General features: G+C 39.1%; 1 protein-coding gene across 3 annotated transcripts in view; it reads left to right on the forward strand.

The window, feature by feature from the left end:
- GLMN (glomulin, FKBP associated protein) overlaps positions 1 to 21,199 on the forward strand; it is a 41,482-nt gene that overhangs the window by 3,008 nt on the left and 17,275 nt on the right. For all 3 annotated transcript variants that reach the window (XM_032155360.2, XM_032155361.2, XM_058439579.1), the window contains exons 4-7: positions 4,438 to 4,557; positions 5,674 to 5,782; positions 6,830 to 7,067; positions 9,396 to 9,498. In XM_032155360.2, coding sequence (XP_032011251.1) covers positions 4,438 to 4,557; positions 5,674 to 5,782; positions 6,830 to 7,067; positions 9,396 to 9,498 — 570 coding nt within the window. The remainder of the gene's footprint in view (positions 1 to 4,437; positions 4,558 to 5,673; positions 5,783 to 6,829; positions 7,068 to 9,395; positions 9,499 to 21,199) is intronic.

Here is a 21,199-nt window from a genome sequence, read left to right on the forward strand (position 1 = left end):
AATATAGGTGCTTTGATTTTTTTCTTGATTTTTTTCTAATTGTGTTCTCAGAGGATAACCTTCTAAAGTACTTAGCTTTTAGCTAATAATAAAAAATTAATAACAACGAATATTTATTGCATATTTACATGTACCAGATGCTGTCTTTAGTCCTTTACATTTATTAACTTAATTAGTCTCTCCAAAATCTCAGAAGGTAGGTGTTCATTTTGACTGAAAGGTTAAATGACTTGCCCAAAAGTAAGTCAGGTTTTATGTAATATCCAAGATTCAGACCTGTGTAGCGTTTTTGGAGCTCCTAACCACTCTGCTTTACCTCTAGTTAGTGCTGTATGGCATATGGTTTTAGGGTAGAATACAGGAGATTGCTTGATTGAGAGGGTGAGGCATCAAAAATCACTGGGTTTCTAGCCTCTAAAAGGATAACATGATATCAAACAGAAAAAGGCAACCTAAGTAGAGGGAAAAGTTTCCTGAAGGAACAAGTGAGTTGACTTTTAGAAATTTTGAGTTTAAGTACAACAGTCAATTGGAAAATAAGGTTTTGAGCTCAGTAGAGATGTAGGAATTAAGATGTAGATCTCTGAGACACATATCTGTGAGACTATTACCTAAAGATTGGGTAATTGAAGCATTGAGGGGTGAAAAAAAAAAGAATTTACGTGAGTTCACAGAAAAGGGGCAGAAGAGAAGAGGCCCAAGATCCCATCTTGAAGAATTTAAGAAACAGGCAGAGAGGAGAGGCCTGCCAAGGAGATGAGGATCAGCACCATATCAGTGAGGCAGAAGGAAAAGGGAAGTATAAACAAAGTATTTTTCAGGCATTGCATGCCTCAGCGTTTTATTTTTAGCATGCTTCTGAATAGCTAATGGGATAGATTTAAACATTGTGAGGCTTAGTCTTAATAGTTTGAGAATCAACTTTGCAATATGTGGTCAGCTAAATGCAAAGGTTTAGATACTGATAAGACAATGTTCAAAACTGACTACAGGCCGGGCACAGTGGTTCATGCCTATAATCCCAGCACTTTGGGAGGCCGAGGCGGGTGGATCATCTAAGGTCAGGAGTTCGAGAGCAACCTGGCCAACATGGTGAAACCCTGTCCCCACTAAAAATGCAAAAATTAGCCGGGCGTGATGGCACGCCCCTGTAATCCCAGCTACTCGGGAGACTGAGATGGGAGGATTGCTTGAACCCGGGAGGTGGAGGCTGCAGTGAGCCAAGATTGTACCACTGCACTCCAGCCTGGGAAACAGAGTGAGACCCCATCTCAACGACAACAACAACAAACTGACTACAATTTAATTTTCTTTCCAGGTGACACTATCCAAATTGACCAAGATTTACTATTATCTTCAACTTTAAGAGTGAATTAAAGAAAAAACATAAAAATAAAAAGATTTACTATTTACTGCTTTGTGAGAGACCATTCACGTACTATTTATTACAGTATATTATAATTGTTGTAGTTATTGTTAATCTCTTATAAATTAAACTTTGTCACAGATATGCATGTATAGTATTTATATATAGCATTTGGCACTATTCATGGTTTCAGGCATCCACTGGGGGTCTTGGAATGTACCCCCTGCAGATAAGTGGGGAGACTACTGTATTCTATACTCTATTTTTATTATCTTACAAGACTGGGGTCAAGATGAGGTATTATAGGTGTCTTATTCCTAGATCAGCTTTTTTTAAAAAAAAAATTCTAATTTTTATGGGTACATAGAAGGCATATATATTGATGGGTACATGAGATGTTTTGATACAGACATGCAATGTGTAATAAGAATATCATGGAGAATGGGGTATCCATCCCCTCAAGCATTTATCCTGTGTTACAAACCAACCAATTATACTCATTTAGTTATTTTAAAATGTACAATTAGTGATTGACTATAGTCACCCTGTTGTGCTATCAAATAGTAGGTCTTATTCATTACTTATAGCTATTTTTTTTTTTTTTTTTGGTACCCATTAGCCATCTTCCCTGCCTCCCACTACCGTTTTCAGCCTCTGGTAATCATCCTCCTACTCTCTATGTCCGTGAGTTCAGTTGTTTTGGTTTTCAGATCCCACAAAAAAGTGAGAACATTCAATGTTTCTCTGTGCCTGACTTCTTTCACTTAACATAATGGTCTACAGTCCCATCCACGTTATTGCAAATGACAGGATGTCATTCATTTTTATGGCCGAATAGTACTCCATTGTGTATATGTACCACATTTTCTTTATCCATTCATCTGTTGATGGACACTTAGGTTGCTTCCAAATCTGAGATACTGTAAACAGTGCTGCAGTGAACATGGGAGTGCAAATATCTCTTCAATATAGTGATTTCCTTTCTTTTTGGTATATACCCAGCAGTGGGATTGCTGGATCATATGGCAGCTCTATTTTTGTATTTTTTGAGAAACTGCCAAACTGTTCTCATTAATGGTTGTAGTAATTTACATTCCTACCAACAATACCTAAAAAAAAAAAATACAAAAAATTAGCCAGGCGTGGTGGCAGGTGCCTGTAGCCCCAGCTACTTGGGAGGCTGAGACAGGAGAATGACGTGAACCCAGGAGGCGGAGCTTGCGGTGAGCTGAGATCGCACCAATATATATCGCGACAATATATGAGGGTTTCCTTTTCTCCACATCCTTGCCAGCATTTATTATTGACTGTCTTTTGGATATAAGCCATTTTAACTGGGGTGAGATGATATCCCATTGTAGTTTTGATTTGCATTTCTCTGATGATCATGATGCACACCTTTTCATATGCTTGTTTACCATTTGTATGCCTTCTTTTGGGAAATGTCTATTCAAATCTTTTGCCAATTTTTTAATAGGATTATTAGGTTTTTTCCTTTAGTGTTGTTTGAGCTTCTTTTCTATTCTGATTATTAATCCCTTGTCAGGTGGGTTAGATCTGCTTTTTCTTTATTTATATATTTTTTTGAGATAGGGTCTGTCTGTGTCACCCAGGCTGGTTTGCGGTGGTGTGATCACAACTCACTGCTACCTCTGCCTCCCAGGCTCAAGCCATCCTCCCACTCATCCTCCCAAGTAGCTGGGGCTACAAGCGCGTGCCACCAGGCCCAGCTAATTTTTGTATTTTGTACACAGGGTTTGGCCGTGTTGCCCAGGCTGGTCTTGAACTCCTGAGCTCAAGTGATCCACCCACCTCAGCCTCCCGAAGTGTTGGGATTACAGGCATAAGCCACCATGCTTAAAAAAAAAAAAAAAATGGGGTGCGGTGGCTCACGCCTGTAATCCCAGCACTCTGGGAGGCCAAGGCAGGTGGATCATGAGGTCAGGAGATTGAGACCATCCTGGCTAACACGGTGAAACCCCATCTCTACTTTAAAAAAAAAAAAAAAAGAAAAATAGCTGGGCGTGGTGGTAGGTACCTGTAGCCCCAGCTACTTGGGAGGCTGAGACAGGAGAATGACATGAACCCAGGAGGCAGAGCTTGCAGTGAGCCGAGATAGCGCCACTGCACTCTAGCCTGGGCAACAGAGCGAGACTCAGTCTCAAAATAAATAAATAAATAAAAATGTATTTAACTTTAAAAAATAGAGACAGGGGCTCACTAGGTTGCCCAGGCTGGTCTCAAACTCCTGGGCTCAAGTGATCATCCTGACTCAGCCTCCTGAGGTGCTGGGATTAGAGACGTGAGCCCCTGCATCCAGCCAACCACCCTGCTTTTAAAGAAGGACTCTAGAATGTAAACTCTAGGAGGGTAGTGATCTTATCCAGTGTGTTCCTCACTTTATTTCTAACCCCTAGAATATTATAGTGTAGGCTTGTTAAATACTGATGAGTTAAAGTACAAAGCAGGCCAGAGAAGTGGAATACATTGTTGATACTTTTGAAAATCAGTGGTTTTGATAATGAATGTGAATTAGTAATTATAAAGATAAACTTTTACTTGTGTGGTAAGCATTCTGAAATGTCTTTGAACATAGAAGCCACTTGTATGTAGGAGAGAAAATTAATGAAGTTGTATCCCTTCTTTTTATATAAATTACAATGATTGTCTTTAGAGACTCCAAGGAACTTTAAAAGGTACACGAGCATTGGCTGGACTTCTTTATGAATAAGGGGAGCAAAATTCTCTGTGGAAGTTAAGTACCTGTATTAAGCAAATTAACTCTCTTGTCGGAAATAGAGGCACTATTTAAATCTTGGGAAACACCAACTTGCCTGATAAAAAGTAAAGACCCTTTTGCCTTTCCTCAGTGAACATATTAAAAACTATTTAAATATGTTGATGTCTGTTAGTAGCCAACCCTGGAAAGTCTGTGGTGAAATGTTATATAGGCCTCACTTGTCTCATCTTCCTATTTCAGAGACAATTCTGAGCTCTTCCAAGATAGGAAAGCACACCGCGAGAGTCCTATAGATGGCAGTGTTTGCTTTACTCTGAAAATGTTTTTGCAGGTCATCATCAAGAATATGGGCTGGAATCTCGTTGGTCCTGTTGTTCGATGCCTTTTGTGTAAAGATAAAGAGGATAATAAAAGAAAAGTTTATTTTTTGATCTTTGATTTATTGGTAAAGGTAAGTTAACAAAACAAGGTTCTCTTTATCATAACACACAGCAGTATTTTATAATTCCTTTTAATGTTTATTGTTTGGTAAGAAAGCTTTTGGTTCATGAAAGTACATGCAGAAAGGAACTCGTTGGAGAAAAGACCCAGTCTTATTGATTGGATAGGCAATTCCATTTCAGGATTTCCCAAATTTTCTGGAGAAAAGAATCGTCTAACCTCATATTAACCTCATATCAGACCCATTGATTCAGCATCTCCAGAGAGAGACCTGGGAAGCTATATTTTAACAAGTAGCCTTATTGTATAGATGTGGAATACCAGCTTTAGAGAGGTAGTTCAAGGTCACATTTATCTTTTGGCAACATTGGAACTAGAATTAAGATCTCAGTCCTCTTTCCTTTGTGGTATGTTCCCTAAAAGAAAATGGAAAGCCTAGAATACAAGTGATTAAAAATGGAAGTAGGAATAGGGGTAGAACACAGATCAGTTGTGACTAACAACCTTAGAAAGAGACCCTGGGTAAAAGGCTGGTAGAGTTTAAAGTCAATATTTGATGGCTAAGAAAGATAAATTCTGAGAAAAAGATACTATAAGAAACTGCTTAGTGATCAGTGCAAATATACTCAAATATATATTGGAAGGAGAGCTCCATCTGTGTGAGTTATTGACTATGGGAGCTGGGAGCTTTTAAAAAACCAGTCAAGTGAGATGATAAGATATGGCCAGTCAGAAAGCAATGCAAAGTTTTACTTGTTCAAAAAATACAAAAGAGATTCCAGACTAGTCTAAATAGGCTTGCAGCATGGGATTGAAAGGTCTCACCTGCTGGAGCCCCTGGTAATCTATTAAGGCAATTTCAGAGTAGACAGGTGAAGCTCAAAGGAAACCTGAGCTTAAAGATCCATTGACTTCTTGCTTCTTTTTAGTTTTATAGTTACTTGACCATCACAGATTCTGTGTTTTGCTAGAGCGTATTTTTTCAACAATTGTATAAATAATTTTAATGTTAAGCAAAAACATAATTGTATAATATTTTGTCAATATATGCCTTCTTAAAAATAGTAATAATGTGGCTTTAAATACAACTTGTATTAAACAGGTTCAATTGTGAATATTTTTATAGTTATGCAATCCAAAGGAATTATTGTTGGGTTTGCTTGAACTAATTGAAGAGCCCTCTGGAAAACAGATATCCCAAAGTATTCTTCTTTTGCTTCAGCCATTACAAACAGGTAATGAGAATTTTGATATCAGAGTACTTCTTGTTGTATCTCTAAGTGCCTTGATGGTTACCCCAAAATGTCAATACTACACCAAAGTAAAGTTTACAGTTAATTAGTGAGTACTCTGCTTAAACCAATAATAGCAATGCCAGTGTGAATCCTGCTGCTCATAGAAAGATTATAGTATCTGGCCAGAGTGGGTACCCAGTAAATATTCTGTTGAATGTCATACTATTTTTCATGTGCTATATTGAAACCTATACCTTTTTGCCTAACCTTCCTATATGCTGCTTAAATCTAGAATTTTCTCTGTAAACATATTTCAAGGATTACCTCTGTGGTGTCTGCAGTACTAAATCTAATAGCATTATGGTAGTCCAGAAGAGTATCAGGCAGAGCATTGCTCAGCTTTGGCTTTGGGAGGTTGGATTGGGCATAGCAAGGTACTACTGAAGAATGAAATGAGGAGATATGGGATGATAAGGCTCCATGGCTGAGTGCAGTAACAATATTGGTAGTAATGGGTCTTGGCAACCAAGGCAGACAGTATACATGGGAAGAGGTTATTTTTCATTTTAGGAAATTCGTTTATCTCACAATCTGATAGAGGGACCTAGAATCAGAAATGAAATTTGTTTTAAATATGAATGCCTACCAGCTTCATACCACCTGTAATATTCAGTCTTCTAGGGAAAAAAAAAATCTAATAATACCACCTCCTATTTGTATAGTGCTTTATAGTTTACAGTATACTCATATTTTGTGCTTATAACAACCAAAAAACATGGAAAGAACATGTTTCTGTCTTAAGTACATAGCCTGTTACACATAGTCTGTTATAAACATAACCTAAACAACATTTCATGGCGAGATGCTGTATTATTTTATGCACAACTAAGAAGAAAAAAACACTGCCAATTAGACTGTGATGTGTCATCTTGATTTCAAGAGTTGTTAAAATGTGGGAGGAGGAAGTGTCTTATAATTCCACATTTGCCGAATTTCTTGTCCCATGTTTAGCATACTTGATGAGCAACAACTTGATCTCTGTTTTAGTGATTCAGAAACTTCATAACAAGGCATATTCAATTGGATTAGCATTGTCTACACTTTGGAATCAGCTATCTCTTCTTCCTGTTCCATACTCAAAAGAACAAATACAAATGGATGACTATGGCCTTTGTCAGTGTTGCAAGGCCTTAATAGAGTTCACTAAGCCTTTTGTGGAAGAAGTCATTGATAACAAAGAAAACTCACTGGAAAATGAAAAGTTAAAGGATGAATTACTGAAATTGTAAGTATAATTTTAAGAACATCACACAGTGGACTTAAGTAATTGATAGTTCAGTTATTTTATGTTTCTTCACTTTGACATGTAAATAGAAATCTAGTTTCAGATTTTGAATTTTAGAAGAATGTGGGGTTCAACTGATACAGCATGGGAACTTGAGACATTTATATTTAAAAAAATTATAGGCCAGTTGTAGTGGCTCACACGTGTAATCTCATCACTTTGGGAGACTGAAGTGCGAGGATTGCTTGGGGCCAGGAGTTTGAGACCAGCCTTGGCAACATAGCGAGACCACCATCTCTACAAAAAAATTTAAAAATTAGCTAGATGTAGTGGCATATACCTGTAGTGCTACTATTTGGGAAGCTGAGGCTAGAGGATGGATTGAATACAGGAGTGTGAGGCTGCAGTGAATGATAATTGGCCACTGTACTCCAGGCTGGGCAACAGAGCAAGACCCTGTCTTTAAGAAATTAATTAATAAAATAATTATAAAACCAAAATCCATTCATTTACTTTATATTCTTCTTTGTATTGCCTTATTCATCATAGTAAGTGAATAATGAAAGCGGGGGAAATAGATAATGTAGCTCAGGGTGAATGTGGGAAATAGATATATGTAGCTTTGTGGAGAAATTGTGTTTTACTCTTTCAAAGAAAGCAGCAGAAAGACCACCAGACAGAACATCCAACTTGACCACAAAAATAGTAGTTGAGTATCCACCCAACAGCATTCCCTCCATGGGTACTATAGACTAAACATCTACTGTTCAGTATGGCTGTAGCACTTGACATATGGCTGGTCCAAATTCAGATATACTTTAAGTATAAAATATCCCCTGGATTTTGAAGACTTGTTGTTTAAAAAAAAAAAAAAAAAAAAAAACAGTAAAATACCTCAATAATTTTTATATTGATAACATGTTGAAATGACAATATTTCAGATATATTGGGTTAAGATAAATTATTAAAATCATCTCTCCCATTCTTACTACTTTTTTCATGTGTCTACTAAAAGATCTTAAATTATATATGGGGCTATGTTATATTTCTATTGGACAGTGATAGACTAGATTATTTAATTACATGGACCAGTAATTTTTAAATTTTGGCTACTTGGGAGGCTGAGGCAGGAGGATCACTTGAGGCCAGGAGTACAAGACCAGCCTGGGCAACATAGCAAGACCTCGTCTCTAAAAAATAGAATATAAAATAATATTTTAATTTTGGAGACTAATACTATTTTTAGCTTCCTACTTGTCAGGTTAGGACATTAAAAAAAAAATTTACAGCCAGACGTGGTGGCTCACGCCTGTAATCCTAACACTTTGGGAGGCCAAGCTGGGAGATTGCTTGAGCTCAGGAGTTTGAGATCAGCCTGGGCAACATAGTGAGACCCTGTCTCTACAAAAAATACAAAAGTTAGCTGGGCACAGTGGTGTGTGCCTGTAGTCCCAGCTACTTGGGAGGCTGTGGCAGGAGGATCCTTTGAGCCCAGGAGTTTGAGGTTAACAGTGTGCTATTATTGTGCCACTGCACTCCAGCCTGGGTGACAGAGACCTTGTCTCATAAAAAAAGTTTTTTACCATTTACCCATTATTTCATAAAAGAAAAGGTATTTTAACTAAAGAAATAGGAAAGGCTTAATCACAAAATAAAGTTTGGTTTTCTAAATAAAACAAATAGAGCTGTGTGAAAAAATGACTATATTTCCTGATTTTTTTCTTTGAACTAATGAAAACAACATCATAGACTAGCACCAGCCCTCACATTCAAAATTCAATGGAATAGTTCAGATGTAGAAGTCAGTCTTAGCAAGTTGAGTCTAGCCAGGTGTTCTCATGTTCTCCCCATTACTAGTACGAACGACGTTACATCACCAGTTTTATAGACCATTGAGTTATTGACGCTTGTCTTAATCCATTTGTGCCGATATAACAGAATACCTAAGACTGGATGATTTATAATGAACAGAAATTATTGGTTCACAGTTCTGGAGGCTGGGAAGTCTACAATTAAGGCGCTGGCATCTGGCAAGGGCCTTCTAGCTGTGTCATAACGTGGCTGAAGGTAAAAGGGCAAAAGGCAAAAGTGAGCTGAACTTGCCCTTTTATAACAGCGTTAATCTCATCCGTGAGAGTGGAGCCCTCTTGGCCTAATTCCCACCTCCTTATGGCAGTTAAATTTCAACATGAGTTTTGGAGAGCAGAGTCATTCAAACCGTAGCAGTGCTTATGTAATTTTTCAAGTAAAATTAACTTAGATTTGAAGACCTAGGGATTTTATACTTGGAAGTGTTGATTTCATAGTTACCTATTTCTTATGCCTTAGTTGTTTCAAAAGCTTGAAATACCCTTTGCTGACAGCACAATTCCTTGAACAGTCTGAAGAAGGTGGAAATGATCCTTTCAGGTATTTTGCATCAGAAATAATAGTAAGTACAGCTAATTTAATCTGCTATAATCTCAAATGTTATCCCACTATATTCTCAGTACTGCACATGTAAATTGATACATTCATTAATAAACAAATATGTATTTTTTGTAGAACACACATAAACAAAAGATGGAAAATAAAACAGCAATAATTTTATTATCCAAAGATAAATATTAACATCCTCCAGGCTTTTTTCTTATATACTTATTTATAATAATACATATATATAAATTTTTCAAAGATTATATATATATATATATATATACTCTTGTAATCTACCTTTTTCCTCTTCAACAGTATGTTATGAATATTTTTCCATTGGCTTAATAGTGTTCCATGGTATGGACTTAGTATAATGTATTTCACCTGTGCCATATAGTTCAACATTTGGATTGTTTCTAATTTTTCATTATTGTAGGACAACTCCAAGTTTCTTTTTTTAACTGTTAAGTCTGTGATAAGTAACCTAGTAATTAAATTTTTGCATACTTTTCAAATTATTTCCTTAAAACTCCTAGAGTGGAAGTTCCATGCCCCGTGATAAATATTTTCAAAATAGCTCCATATTTAAGTAAATTTTATTTTAAAAGCAATTTGGCTTTATGCATCAATAGTATTTTAAAATGTGCTCAGATTCTGTATTAGAGAAATAATCTGAAATATTAAAAAATTTATTTTAAGTTGATGTTTCTGAATTTCAAAAGAGAAAGTCCGTGTGGCTGTGTAGTTTTCTTCAGCCATGTTCAGCTGCATGAGTGCAGGTGCAGCATAGGAGTAACATTTGCTTTAATTAGGGTGGGGTTTTGAGAACAGGGTAAGTTTTTTTTGTTTTGTTTTGTTTTTTATTTTATTATTATACTTTAGGTTTTAGGGTACATGTGCACAATGTGCAGGTTTGTTACATATGTATCCATGTGCCATGTTTTGCTGCACCCGTTAACTCATTATTTAGCATTAGGTATATCTCCTAATGCTGTCCCTCCCCCCTCCCCCAACCCCACAACAGTCCCCGGAGTGTGATGTTCCCCTTCCTGTGTCCATGAGTTCTCATTGTTCAATTCCCACCTATGAGTGAGAACATGCGGTGTTTGGTTTTTTGTCCTTGCGATAGTTTACTGAGAATGATGTTTTCCAGTTTCATCCATGTCCCTACAAAGGACACGAACTCATCATTTTTTATGGCTGCATAGTATTCCATGGTGTATATGTGCCACATTTTCTTAATCCAGTCTATCGTTATTGGACATTTGGGTTGGTTCCAACTCTTTGCTATTGTGAATAGTGCCGCAATAAACATACGTGTGCATGTGTCTTTATAGCAGCATGATTTATAGTCCTTTGGGTATATACCCAGTAATGAGATGGCTGGGTCAAATGGTATTTCTAGTTCTAGATCCCTGAGGAATCGCCACACTGACTTCCACAATGGCTGAACTAGTTTACAGTCCCACCAACAGTGTAAAAGTGTTCCTATTTCTCCACATCCTCTCCAGCACCTGTTGTTTCCTGACTTTTTAATGATGGCCATTCTAACTGGTGTGAGATGGTATCTCATTGTGGTTTTGATTTGCATTTCTCTGATGGCCAGTGATGATGAGCATTTTTTCATGTGTTTTTTGGCTGCATAAATGTCTTCTTTTGAGAAGTGTCTGTTCATGTCCTTTGCCCACTTTTTGATGGGGTTGTTTGTTTTTTTCTTGTAAATTTGTTTGAGTTCATTGTAGATTCTGGATATTAGCCCTTTGTCAGATGAGTAGGTTGCAAAAATTTTCTCCCATTGTGTAGGTTGCCTGTTCACTCTGATGGTAGTTTCTTTTGCTGTGCAGAAGCTCTTTAGTTTAATTAGATCCCATTTGTCAATTTTGGCTTTTGTTGCCATTGCTTTTGGTGTTTTAGACATAAAGTCCTTGCCCACGCCTATGTCCTGAATGGTATTGCCTAGGTTTTCTTCTAGGGTTTTTATGGTTTTAGGTCTAACATGTAAGTCTTTAATCCATCTTGAATTAATTTTTGTATAAGGTGTAAGGAAGGGATCCAGTTTCAGCTTTCTACATATGGCTAGCCAGTTTTCCCAGCACCATTTATTAAATAGGGAATCCTTTCCCCATTGCTTGTTTTTGTCAGGTTTGTCAAGATCAGATAGTTGTAGATATGCAGCATTATTTCTGAGGGCTCTGTTCTGTTCCATTGATATATGTCTCTGTTGTGGTACCAGTGCCATGCTGTTTTGGTTACTGTAGCCTTGTAGTATAGTTTGAAGTCAGGTAGCATGGTGGCTCCAGCTTTGTTCTTTTGGCTTAGGATTGTCTTGGGTATATGGGCTCTTTTTTGGTTCCATGTGAACTTTAAAGTAGTTTTTTCCATTCTGTGAAGAAAGTCAGTGGTAGCTTGATGGGGATAGCATTGAATCTATAAATTACCTTGGGCAGTATGGCCACTTTCATGATATTGATTCTTCCTATTCATGAGCATGGAATGTTCTTCCATTTGTTTGTGTCCTCTTTTATTTTGTTGAATAGTGGTTTGTAGTTCTCCTTGAAGAGGTCCTTCACATCCCTTGTAAGTTAGATTCCTAGCTATTTTATTCTCTATGTAGTAATTGTGAATGGGAGTTCACTCATGATTTGGCTGTTTGTCTATTATTGGTGTATAGGAATGCTTGTGATTTTTGCACATTGATTTTGTATCCTGAGACTTTGCTGAAGTTGCTTAGCAGCTTAAGGAGATTTTGGGCTGAGACAATGGGGTTTTCTAAATATACAATGATGTCATCTGCAGAGACAATTTGACTTCGTCTTTTCCTAATCAAATACCCTTTATTTCTTTCTGTTGCCTGATTGCCCTAGCCAGAACTTCCAACACTATGTTGACTAGGAGTGGTGAGAGAGGGCATCCTTGTCTTGTGCCGGTTTTCAAAGGGAATGCTTCCAATTTTTTGCCTATCCAGTATGATGTTGGCTGTGGGTTTGTCATAAAAGCTCTTATTATTTTGAGATACGTTCCATCAATACCTAGTTTATTGAGAGTTTTTAGCATGAAGGGCTGTTGAATTTTATCCAAGGCCTTTTCTGCATCTATTGACATAATCATGTGGTTTTTGTTGTTGGTTCTGTTTATGTGATAGATTACGTTTATTGATTTGCATATGTTGAACCGGCCTTGTATCCCAGGGATCAAGCTGACTTGATCATGGCAGATAAGATTTTTGATGTGCTGCTGGATTCGGTATTTTATTGAGGATTTTCGCATCAATGTTCGTCAGGGGTATTGCCCTAAAATTCTCTTTTTTTATTGTCTCTCTACCAGGCTTGGTATCAGGATGATGCTATCCTCCTAAAATGAGTTAGGGAGGATTCCCTCTTTTTCTGTTGATTGGAATAGTTTCAGAAGGAATGGTACCATCTCCTCTTTGTACCTCTGGTAGAATTCGGCTGTGAATCTGTCTGGTCCTGGACTTTTTTTGGTTGGTAGGCCATTAATTATTGCCTTAATTTCAGAACCTGTTATTGGTCTATTCAGAGATTCAACTTCTTTTTGGTTTAGTCTTGGGAGGGTGTATGTGTCCAGGAATTTACCCATTTCTTCTAGATTTTCTAGTTTATTTGCGTAGAGGTGTTTATACTATTCTCTGATGGTAGTTTGTATTTCTGTGGGATCGGTGGTGATATTTCCTTTATCAATTTTTATTGCATGTATTTGATTCTTCTCTCTTTTCTTCTTTATTAATCTTGCTAGAGGTCTATTTATTTTGTTGATCTTTTCAAAAAACCAGCTCCTGGATTCATTGATTTTTTGAAGGGTTTTTTGTGTCTCTATCTCTTTCAGTTCTGTCCTGATCTTAGTTATTTCTTGCCTTCTGCTAGCTTTTGAATTTGTTCGCTCTTGCTTCTCCAGTTCTTTTAATTGTGATGTTAGGATGTCAGTTTTAGCTCTTTCCTGCTTTCTATTGTGGGCACTTAGTGCTATAAATTTCCCTCTACACACTGCTTTAAATGTGTCCCAGAGATTCTTGTACGCTGTGTCTTTGTTCTTATTGGTTTCAAAGAACATCTTTATTTCTGCCTTCATTTCGTTATTTACCCAGTAGTCATTCAGGAGCAGGTTGTTCAGTTTCCATGTAGTTGTGCCATTTTGAGTGAGTTTCTGAATCCTGAGTTCTAATTTGATTGCACTGTGGTCTGAGATAGTTTGTTGTGATTTCTGTTCTTTTACATTTGCTGAGTAGTATTTTACTACCAATTATATGGTCAATTTTAGAATAAGTGCGATATGGTACTGAGAAGAATGTATATTCTGTTGATTTGGGGTGGAGAGTTCTGTAGATGTCTATTAGGTCCACTTGTTCCAGAGCTGAGTTCAAGTCCTGGATATCCTTGTTAACCTTCTGTCTCATTGGTCTGTGTAATATTGACAGTGGGGTGTTAAAGTCTCCCATTATTATTGTGTGGGAGTCTAAGTCTCTTTATAGGTCTCTAAGGACTTGCTTTATAAACCTGGGTGCTTCTGTATTGGGTGCATATATATTTAGGATAGTTAGCTCTTCTTGTTGAATTTATCCCTTTACCATTATGTAGTGGCCTTCTTTGTCTCTTTCGATCTTTGTTGGTTTAAAGTCTGTTTTATCAGAGACTAGGATTGCAACCCTTGCTTTTTTTTTTTTGCTTTCCATTTGCTTGGTAGATCTTCCTCCATCCCTTTATTTTGAGCCTATGTGCATCTTTGCATGTGAGATGGGTCTCCTGAATACAGCACACTGATGGGTCTTGACTCTTTATCCATTTTGCCAGTCTGTGTCTTTTAATTGGGGCATTTAGCCCATTTACATTTAAGGTTAATATTGTTATGTTTGAATTTGATCATGTCATTATGATGATAGCTGGTTATTTTTTCTGTTAATTGATGCAGTTTCTTCATAGTGTCACTGGTCTTTACCATTTGGCATGTTTTTGCAGTGGCTGGTACCGGTTGTTCCTATTCATGTTTAGTGTATCCTTCAGGAGCTCTTGTAAGGCAGGCCTGGTGGTGACAAAAATCTCTCACCATTTGCTTGTCTGTAAAGGATTTTATTTCTCCTTCACTTATGCAGCTTAGTTTGGCTGGATATGAAATTCTAGGTTGAAAATTCTTTTCTTTAAGAATGTTGAATATTGGCCCCCACTCTCTTCTGGCTTGTAGGGTTTCTGCTGAGAGAGCCGCTGTTAGTCTGATGGGCTTCCCTTTGTGGGTAACCTGACCTTTCTCTCTGGCTGCCCTTAACAGTTTTTCCTTCACTTCCGCCTGACAACTATGTGTCTTGGGGTTGCTCTTCTCGAGGAGTATCTTTGTGGTGTCTCTGTATTTCCTGAATTTGAATGTTGGCCTGCCTTGCTAGGTTATGGAAGTTCTCCTGGATGATATCCTGAAGAGTGTTTTCTAACTTTGTTCCATTCTCCCTGTCACTTTCCAGTGCACCAATCAAACATAGATTTGGTCTTTTCACATAGTCCCATATTTCTTGGAGGCTTTGTTCGTTTCGTTGCACTCTTTTTCCTCTATTCTTGTCTTCTTGCTTTATTTCATTAATTGGATCTTCAGTCACTGATACCCTTTCTTCCACTTGATTGAATCGGCTATTGAAGCTTGTGCATGCGTCATGAAGTTCTCGTGCAATGGTTTTCAGCTCCATCAGGTCATTTAAGTGCTTCTCTACACTGTTTATTCCAGTTAGCTATTTGTCTTACCTTTTTTCAAGGTTTTTAGCTTCCTTGTGATGGGTTAGAACATGCTCCTTTAGCTCAGAGAAGTTTGTTATTACTGACCTTCTGAAGCCTACTTCTGTCAACTTGTCAAACTCATTCTCCATCCGGTTTTTATCCCTTGCTGGCAAGGAGCTGTGATCCTTTGAAAGAGCAGAGGTGCTCTGTTTTTGGAATTTTCAGCTTTTCTGCTCTGGTTTCTCCCTATCTTTGTGGTTTTATCTACCTTTGGTCTTTGATGTTGGTGACCTACAGATGGGGTTTTGGTGTGGATGTCCTTTCTGTTGATGTTGATGCTATTCTTTTCTGTTTGTTACTTTTCCTTCTAACAGACCTCTCAGCTGCAGGTCTGTTGGAGTTTGCTGGAGGTCCACTCCAGACCCTGTTTGCATGGGTATCACCCGTGGAGGCTGCAGAACAGCAAATATTGCTGCCCGATCCTTCCTCTGGAAGCTTTGTCCCAGAGGGGCACCCGCCTGTTTGAGGTGTCTGTTGGCCCCCTACTGGGAGGTGTCTCCCAGTCACGCTACGCAGGGGTCAGGGACCCACTTAAGGAGGCAGTCTGTCCATTATCGGAGCTCGAATGCCATGCTGACAGAACCACTGCTCTCTTCAGAGCTGTCAGACAGGGATGTTTAAGTCTGCAGAAGCTGTCTGCTGTCCTTTGTTCTACTATGCCCTGTCCCCAGAGGTGGAATCTATAGAGGCAGTAGGCCTTGCTGAGTTGCGCTGGGCTCCGCCCAGTTTGTGCTTCCAGGCCTCTGTTTGCAATGTGAGCTACTCAAGCCTCAGCAATGGCGGACGCCCCTTCCCCTGTCCAGCTGCAGCCTCGCAGGTCGATCTCACACTGCTGCACTAGCAGTGAGCAAGGCTCCATGGGTGTGGGACCCACCAAGCCAGGCACAGGAGGGTATCTCCTGGTCTTCCAGTTGCTAAGACTGTGGAAATAGCACAGTATTTGGTCAGGAGTGTACCGTTTCTCCAGAAACAGTCTGTCACGGCTTCCCTTGGCTAGGAAAGGGAAATTTGCTGACCCCTTGCACTTCCCGGGTGAGGCAATGCCCCACCCTGCCTCAGCTTGCCCTCTGTGGGCTGCATCCACTGTCCAACCAGTCCCAATGAGATGAACCAGGTACCTCAGTTGGAAATGCAGAAATCACCAGTCTTCTGTGTCAATCTTGCTGGGAGCTGCAGATGTGAGCTGTTACTATTTGGCCATCTTGGAAGTGACTCCTTTTTTTTTTTTTTTTTTTTTTTTTTTGACAGAGTCTTGCTCTGTTGCCCAGGCTGTGGTTCAATGGCACGATCTCAGCTCACTGCAACCTCCACCTCCTAGGTTCAAGCAATTCTCCGGCCTCAGCCTCCCAAGTAGCTGGGACTACAGGCACCTGCCACCATGCCTGGCAAATTTTTTGTATTTTTAGTAGAGTTGGGGTTTCGCCATGTTGGCCAAGCTGGTCTCAAACTCCTGACCTCAGGTGATCCACCCACCTCAGCCTCCCAGAGTGCTGGGATTACAGGCATGAGCCACTGCGCCCAGCTACAAGGTGATTTTAATGTACAAAGTGACTTTAATGATGGACATAGAATTTAAGCTGGGTAAGGAGTAAAGTTAGGACATACTAAATGCAAGAGACAGTGAAAAGGTGATTGGATCATTAGGTTGTAGAACCTGGTGTGGGTGACAGATGTTTGGAGTTAGGTTACTAAAAGGGGTGAACTGAAAAAATAGGTGTAAAGAATAGGATGCTTGAAAATAGTATTATGGAAAGATTATAGTTACTAGTATCAGTGTCTGGGGTGTGATCATGAGAGGGTGTTCTAAAGGACAGCATAGTGGCCAAGGTCATTGGACTAGAGAAAATTAAATACCTGAGATTTCAGAGTATCAGAAGATCTTTGGTTGTACATTTAAATCACACAGAATTATAATATTGGAAAGCCACGTGATGGGGTGACCTTGGGGTCTACTAACTGCAACAAGGAGGGGTAGAAATGGTAAAGTCATAAAAAATGAGTTTCAGAGTTGAGGGATTTTTAGAGAGGATGGAGAGAGAATGGTGTAGAAGCAGCAAGGAGAACAGATGTATTCCCAGGCTCAGTGGTACAATGGGTATAGATGAAAAATACAGCAGTCTTTTGAAGGGTTGCAGAGAAAGCAGCTGTTTTCAGATGAGAGCCAATTTTCATTTAGGAGAGATGGAAAAAGGGGTCAGATGAAGGGATGCTAGAAGTTTATGGGAATAAATTCTGAAGATGAGAAATGACTTGGTGACTGATATAATTAGGAATACATAATTTAATAAGGTTAATGCTGATGGTCACGATAATAGTGAAGAGGCTGTGAGGGATGAAGTAGGAAAGGTGAAGGGTTTTCTCTGGAGCACACAAAAGTCTGGGGGCTCTTCATTGTTGCCAGTGCTAGAGCACAGTATCATCTCCTGGAGGTAGTATAAGCACCATCACATATGATATGTATTTTGAGAAGACAACTATGAAAGTTGGAAACTATTAAAGAAATCTGGTGATGTAGAAAAACCAAACTCAGTTTCTCCTAATATAGTCATAACAAGTTTCTGACACCAGATGTATGGAGTTCCCTGCCCTGCCCCCTGCCCTTCACGGCAAGCAAGCAAGCAGTTGTACAATGGACACCAGTTGGGTGTCCTCTAATTCAATTCCAACATTATCTACCTGGAGATAGTGTCAGATTTCACAGGTTGAGGGCTGAATCCCTCAAGACTGCCCCCACTTCCAATGCCAGTCTCAAGCCCTAGGATGTTTTACCTGTGCTCTAACAGACTGGCAATAAATCAGGATGCCCAGGCCCCCCTCCTTGGGTTTCATTAATTTGCTAGATTGGCTTACAGAACTCAGGGAACTGCTTACTTACATTTAGTGGTTTACTATAAAGAATATTACCAAGGATACAGATGAAGCGATGCATAGGGCTAGGTATAGGGGAGGGGGCACTAAGTTTCCATACCCTGCCTGGATGCACCACCCTACTGGAAACTTCGTGCGTTCAGCTTCCAGAAGCTTTCTGAATCCAATCATTTTGGGTTTTTATGGAGGAATGATTGATTACATCATTGACCATTGGTAATCAACTTAATCTTCAGCCCCTCTCCCTTACTGGGGTGGGATGGGGGTGGGGCTGTGGGACTGAAAGGTCCAACCTTCTAATCACAGGGTTGGTTCCCTTGGCAACCAGCTCCCATCCTGAGGCTATCCAGGAGTCCCAGCTATCAGTCAACTCAATAGCATAAAGACACTTATCACTTTGGAGATTCCAAGGATTTTAGGAGTTATATCCCAGGAAGTGGGAACAAAGAGCAAATATATATTTCACAGTATCACATATGTTAAATCTGGGAGTGATGTAATCAAACTGCGTTTAGGATTCATTGCTTTAAAGGAAGATGACTAACTGGGATAAAATTGGAAGTAGGGAAGCCTTGAGAGTTAAGTAAGAAATGATGGGAGCCTGAGTATAGATGTATGGATAGTTTTTGTTTCCTTTTTTTAATTGACTAAATTTATGACATATTCTGTTAGTAGGGATATAGTTTTAAAGATGAAGAAAGGGCAGATTTGAGAACTTTATAGTAGGTAAAATTGGCAAAATTTGGTCATTGATTGGGTTTAGAATAAAACATGGATGAGGGTTTTTGCTTGGATAACTGGGCAGATGAAGGTGCCAATACTTGAGATAGAGAATACAGAGCAAGAATCTGGGGGTCTTGTGCTTTTAAAAAAATGTATTATAAAAATTTAAAAACATTCAGAAAAGTACTAAAAATAATATAGCACATGCCCATGTACCCATCACCCAGCTTCAATAATTATGAACATTTTGCCAATTTTGTTTTATCTATCCTCCTTCTTTTCTTGCTGTAGTATAACAAGTCCTAAACATAATTCATCTGTAAGTCTTTAAGGATGCTTCCCTAATGATAAGGGCTTTTTTAAGAAAACAAATAACCACCATGCTATTGTGACACCTAACAAGATTTTATTACCTTTTGTAAAAATTTTTTGAGAGAGGGTTTCACTCCCATTGCCCAAGCTGGAGTGAAGTGGCATGATCTTGGCTCACTGAAACCTCTGCCTCCTGGGCTCAAGCAGTTCTCCTGCCTCAGCCTCCCAAGTAGCTGGGACTGCAGGCACACATCGTCCTACCTGGCCAATTTTTGTATTTTTGGTTAGAGATGGGGTTTCACCATGTTACCCGGGCTGGTCTCGAACTCCTGGACTCAAGCGATGTGGCTGCCTTTGGCCCCCCAAAGTACTGGGATTACAGGCGAGAGCTACTGTTCCCGGCCTAACACCTAACAAGATTAACAATAATTTTTTAATATATATCTAATAACCAGAGAGAGAATAGGTTTTTAAGGAATTTAAATATATTTTAATATGTAAATATATGTATATTTAATATAGAATTATATGTAAATGTGTATATATAGTTTTTGAGATAGGGTCTCACTCTGTGGCCTAGGTTGGAGTGCAGTGGCACAACCATGGCTCACTGCAGCCTCAACCTCCCTGGCTCAAGTGATCCTTCCACCTCAGCCTCCTGAGTAGCTGAGACTTACAGCCATGCCCAATCATGCCTGGCTAATTTAAAATTTTTGTTTTGTAGAGGTGAAGTCTCACTATGTTGTACAGACTGGTCTTGAACTCCTGGGCTCAAGTGATCCTCCCACCTTGGCTTCCCAAAGTGCCGGAATTACAGATCTGAGCCACCATACCTGGCCAGGAGATACTTTGAATAAGAGGGGGTGAGATTACCTAAAGAGGTGACAAGAGAAAAGGGCTCAGGAGTGAACTCTAGAGAGTACCAGCACTTAAAATGAGCCCAGGAAAGAAGTCAGAAGTGGTAGAAATACACAGAAACTGGTGTAGTAGAGTTTCAGAAGGATAGAGGTGATCAGTACTGTTAAATGCAACATAGAGGTACGCTGAAAAGCGTCTATTGGATTTAGGAAGTAAGACGGCATTAGTAATCTTAGCAAAAACAGTTTAAGTATAGTGTTGGAGACAAATCAGAGTGGAGTTGATAAAAGAATGAGTGACAGATGAGAAAAAGGAGATGACTAGTGTAAGCTATTCTTTAAAAGAGTTTAGATGAATAAGGAAGGAGAGGTAATAGCTAGAAGACATGAGCTAAGGGTAGGAAGGTAATGGAGATGGGAAGACTTGAGCATGTGAGCATGTTTATCGCTGTTGGGGTGCAAACTGTTGAGGGAAAAATACAAGTGTTTATGAGATAACTGAAATAATGTGGCTTATGAGCAAATGGCTGGACATAGTATCAAGGACATAAGGAATGTCCTAGAGAGGAAAAACTAATGGGTATCAAGGTAAGAAAACATGTTGAGAAATTTGTAGCAGGAATGGGATCTTACAATTGAGGGGAATCAAACCCACTGGCCTCAGATTTCTGGGTGAAGGAGAGATGATCTCTTAATAATGAGGAGGTAGAAATAGGCATTGAGTAAAAGGGCTTAAGGAAACTGGTAAAGGTTTGGAATACTGAGGGGAAAGGAAAGAGATGGTGGAAGACGGTGGAAGCATGAGTCAGGAGTACTGAGCACTCAGTGGTGCTTGGAAACCACAACTGTAGTGGTAACAGTCTGTATTTTTTTATCCAGCAATACTCAGCTCCCTGTGTGTGGAATTAGAGAAGGTAGATTGTAGTTATTTTTCCAAGGCTGGCTTTTTTCTGGGTAGATACTGCTGAAGGAAATACAGGATGCAGATAGTTCAACTGGTCAATAATCCACGATTCAGGTTGGATAGGGAAAGAAGGGGAGTTAGCAGGGAATGCCTAGGTAGGTCAAAATGAAGGAATCACAGGACTGGAGAAGTCAGAAGTAGAAAAGCAGATTGCTAGGAGAGAGAGGATGAGAGATTTTGGTCAGAAAATGGGATGTTGGAGTTTAAAGTATCAAATACAGA

The sequence above is a fragment of the Hylobates moloch genome, unplaced genomic scaffold (assembly GCF_009828535.3).
Source record: "Hylobates moloch isolate HMO894 unplaced genomic scaffold, HMol_V3 SCAFFOLD_5, whole genome shotgun sequence".
NCBI classification, from domain to species: Eukaryota; Metazoa; Chordata; class Mammalia; order Primates; family Hylobatidae; genus Hylobates; species Hylobates moloch.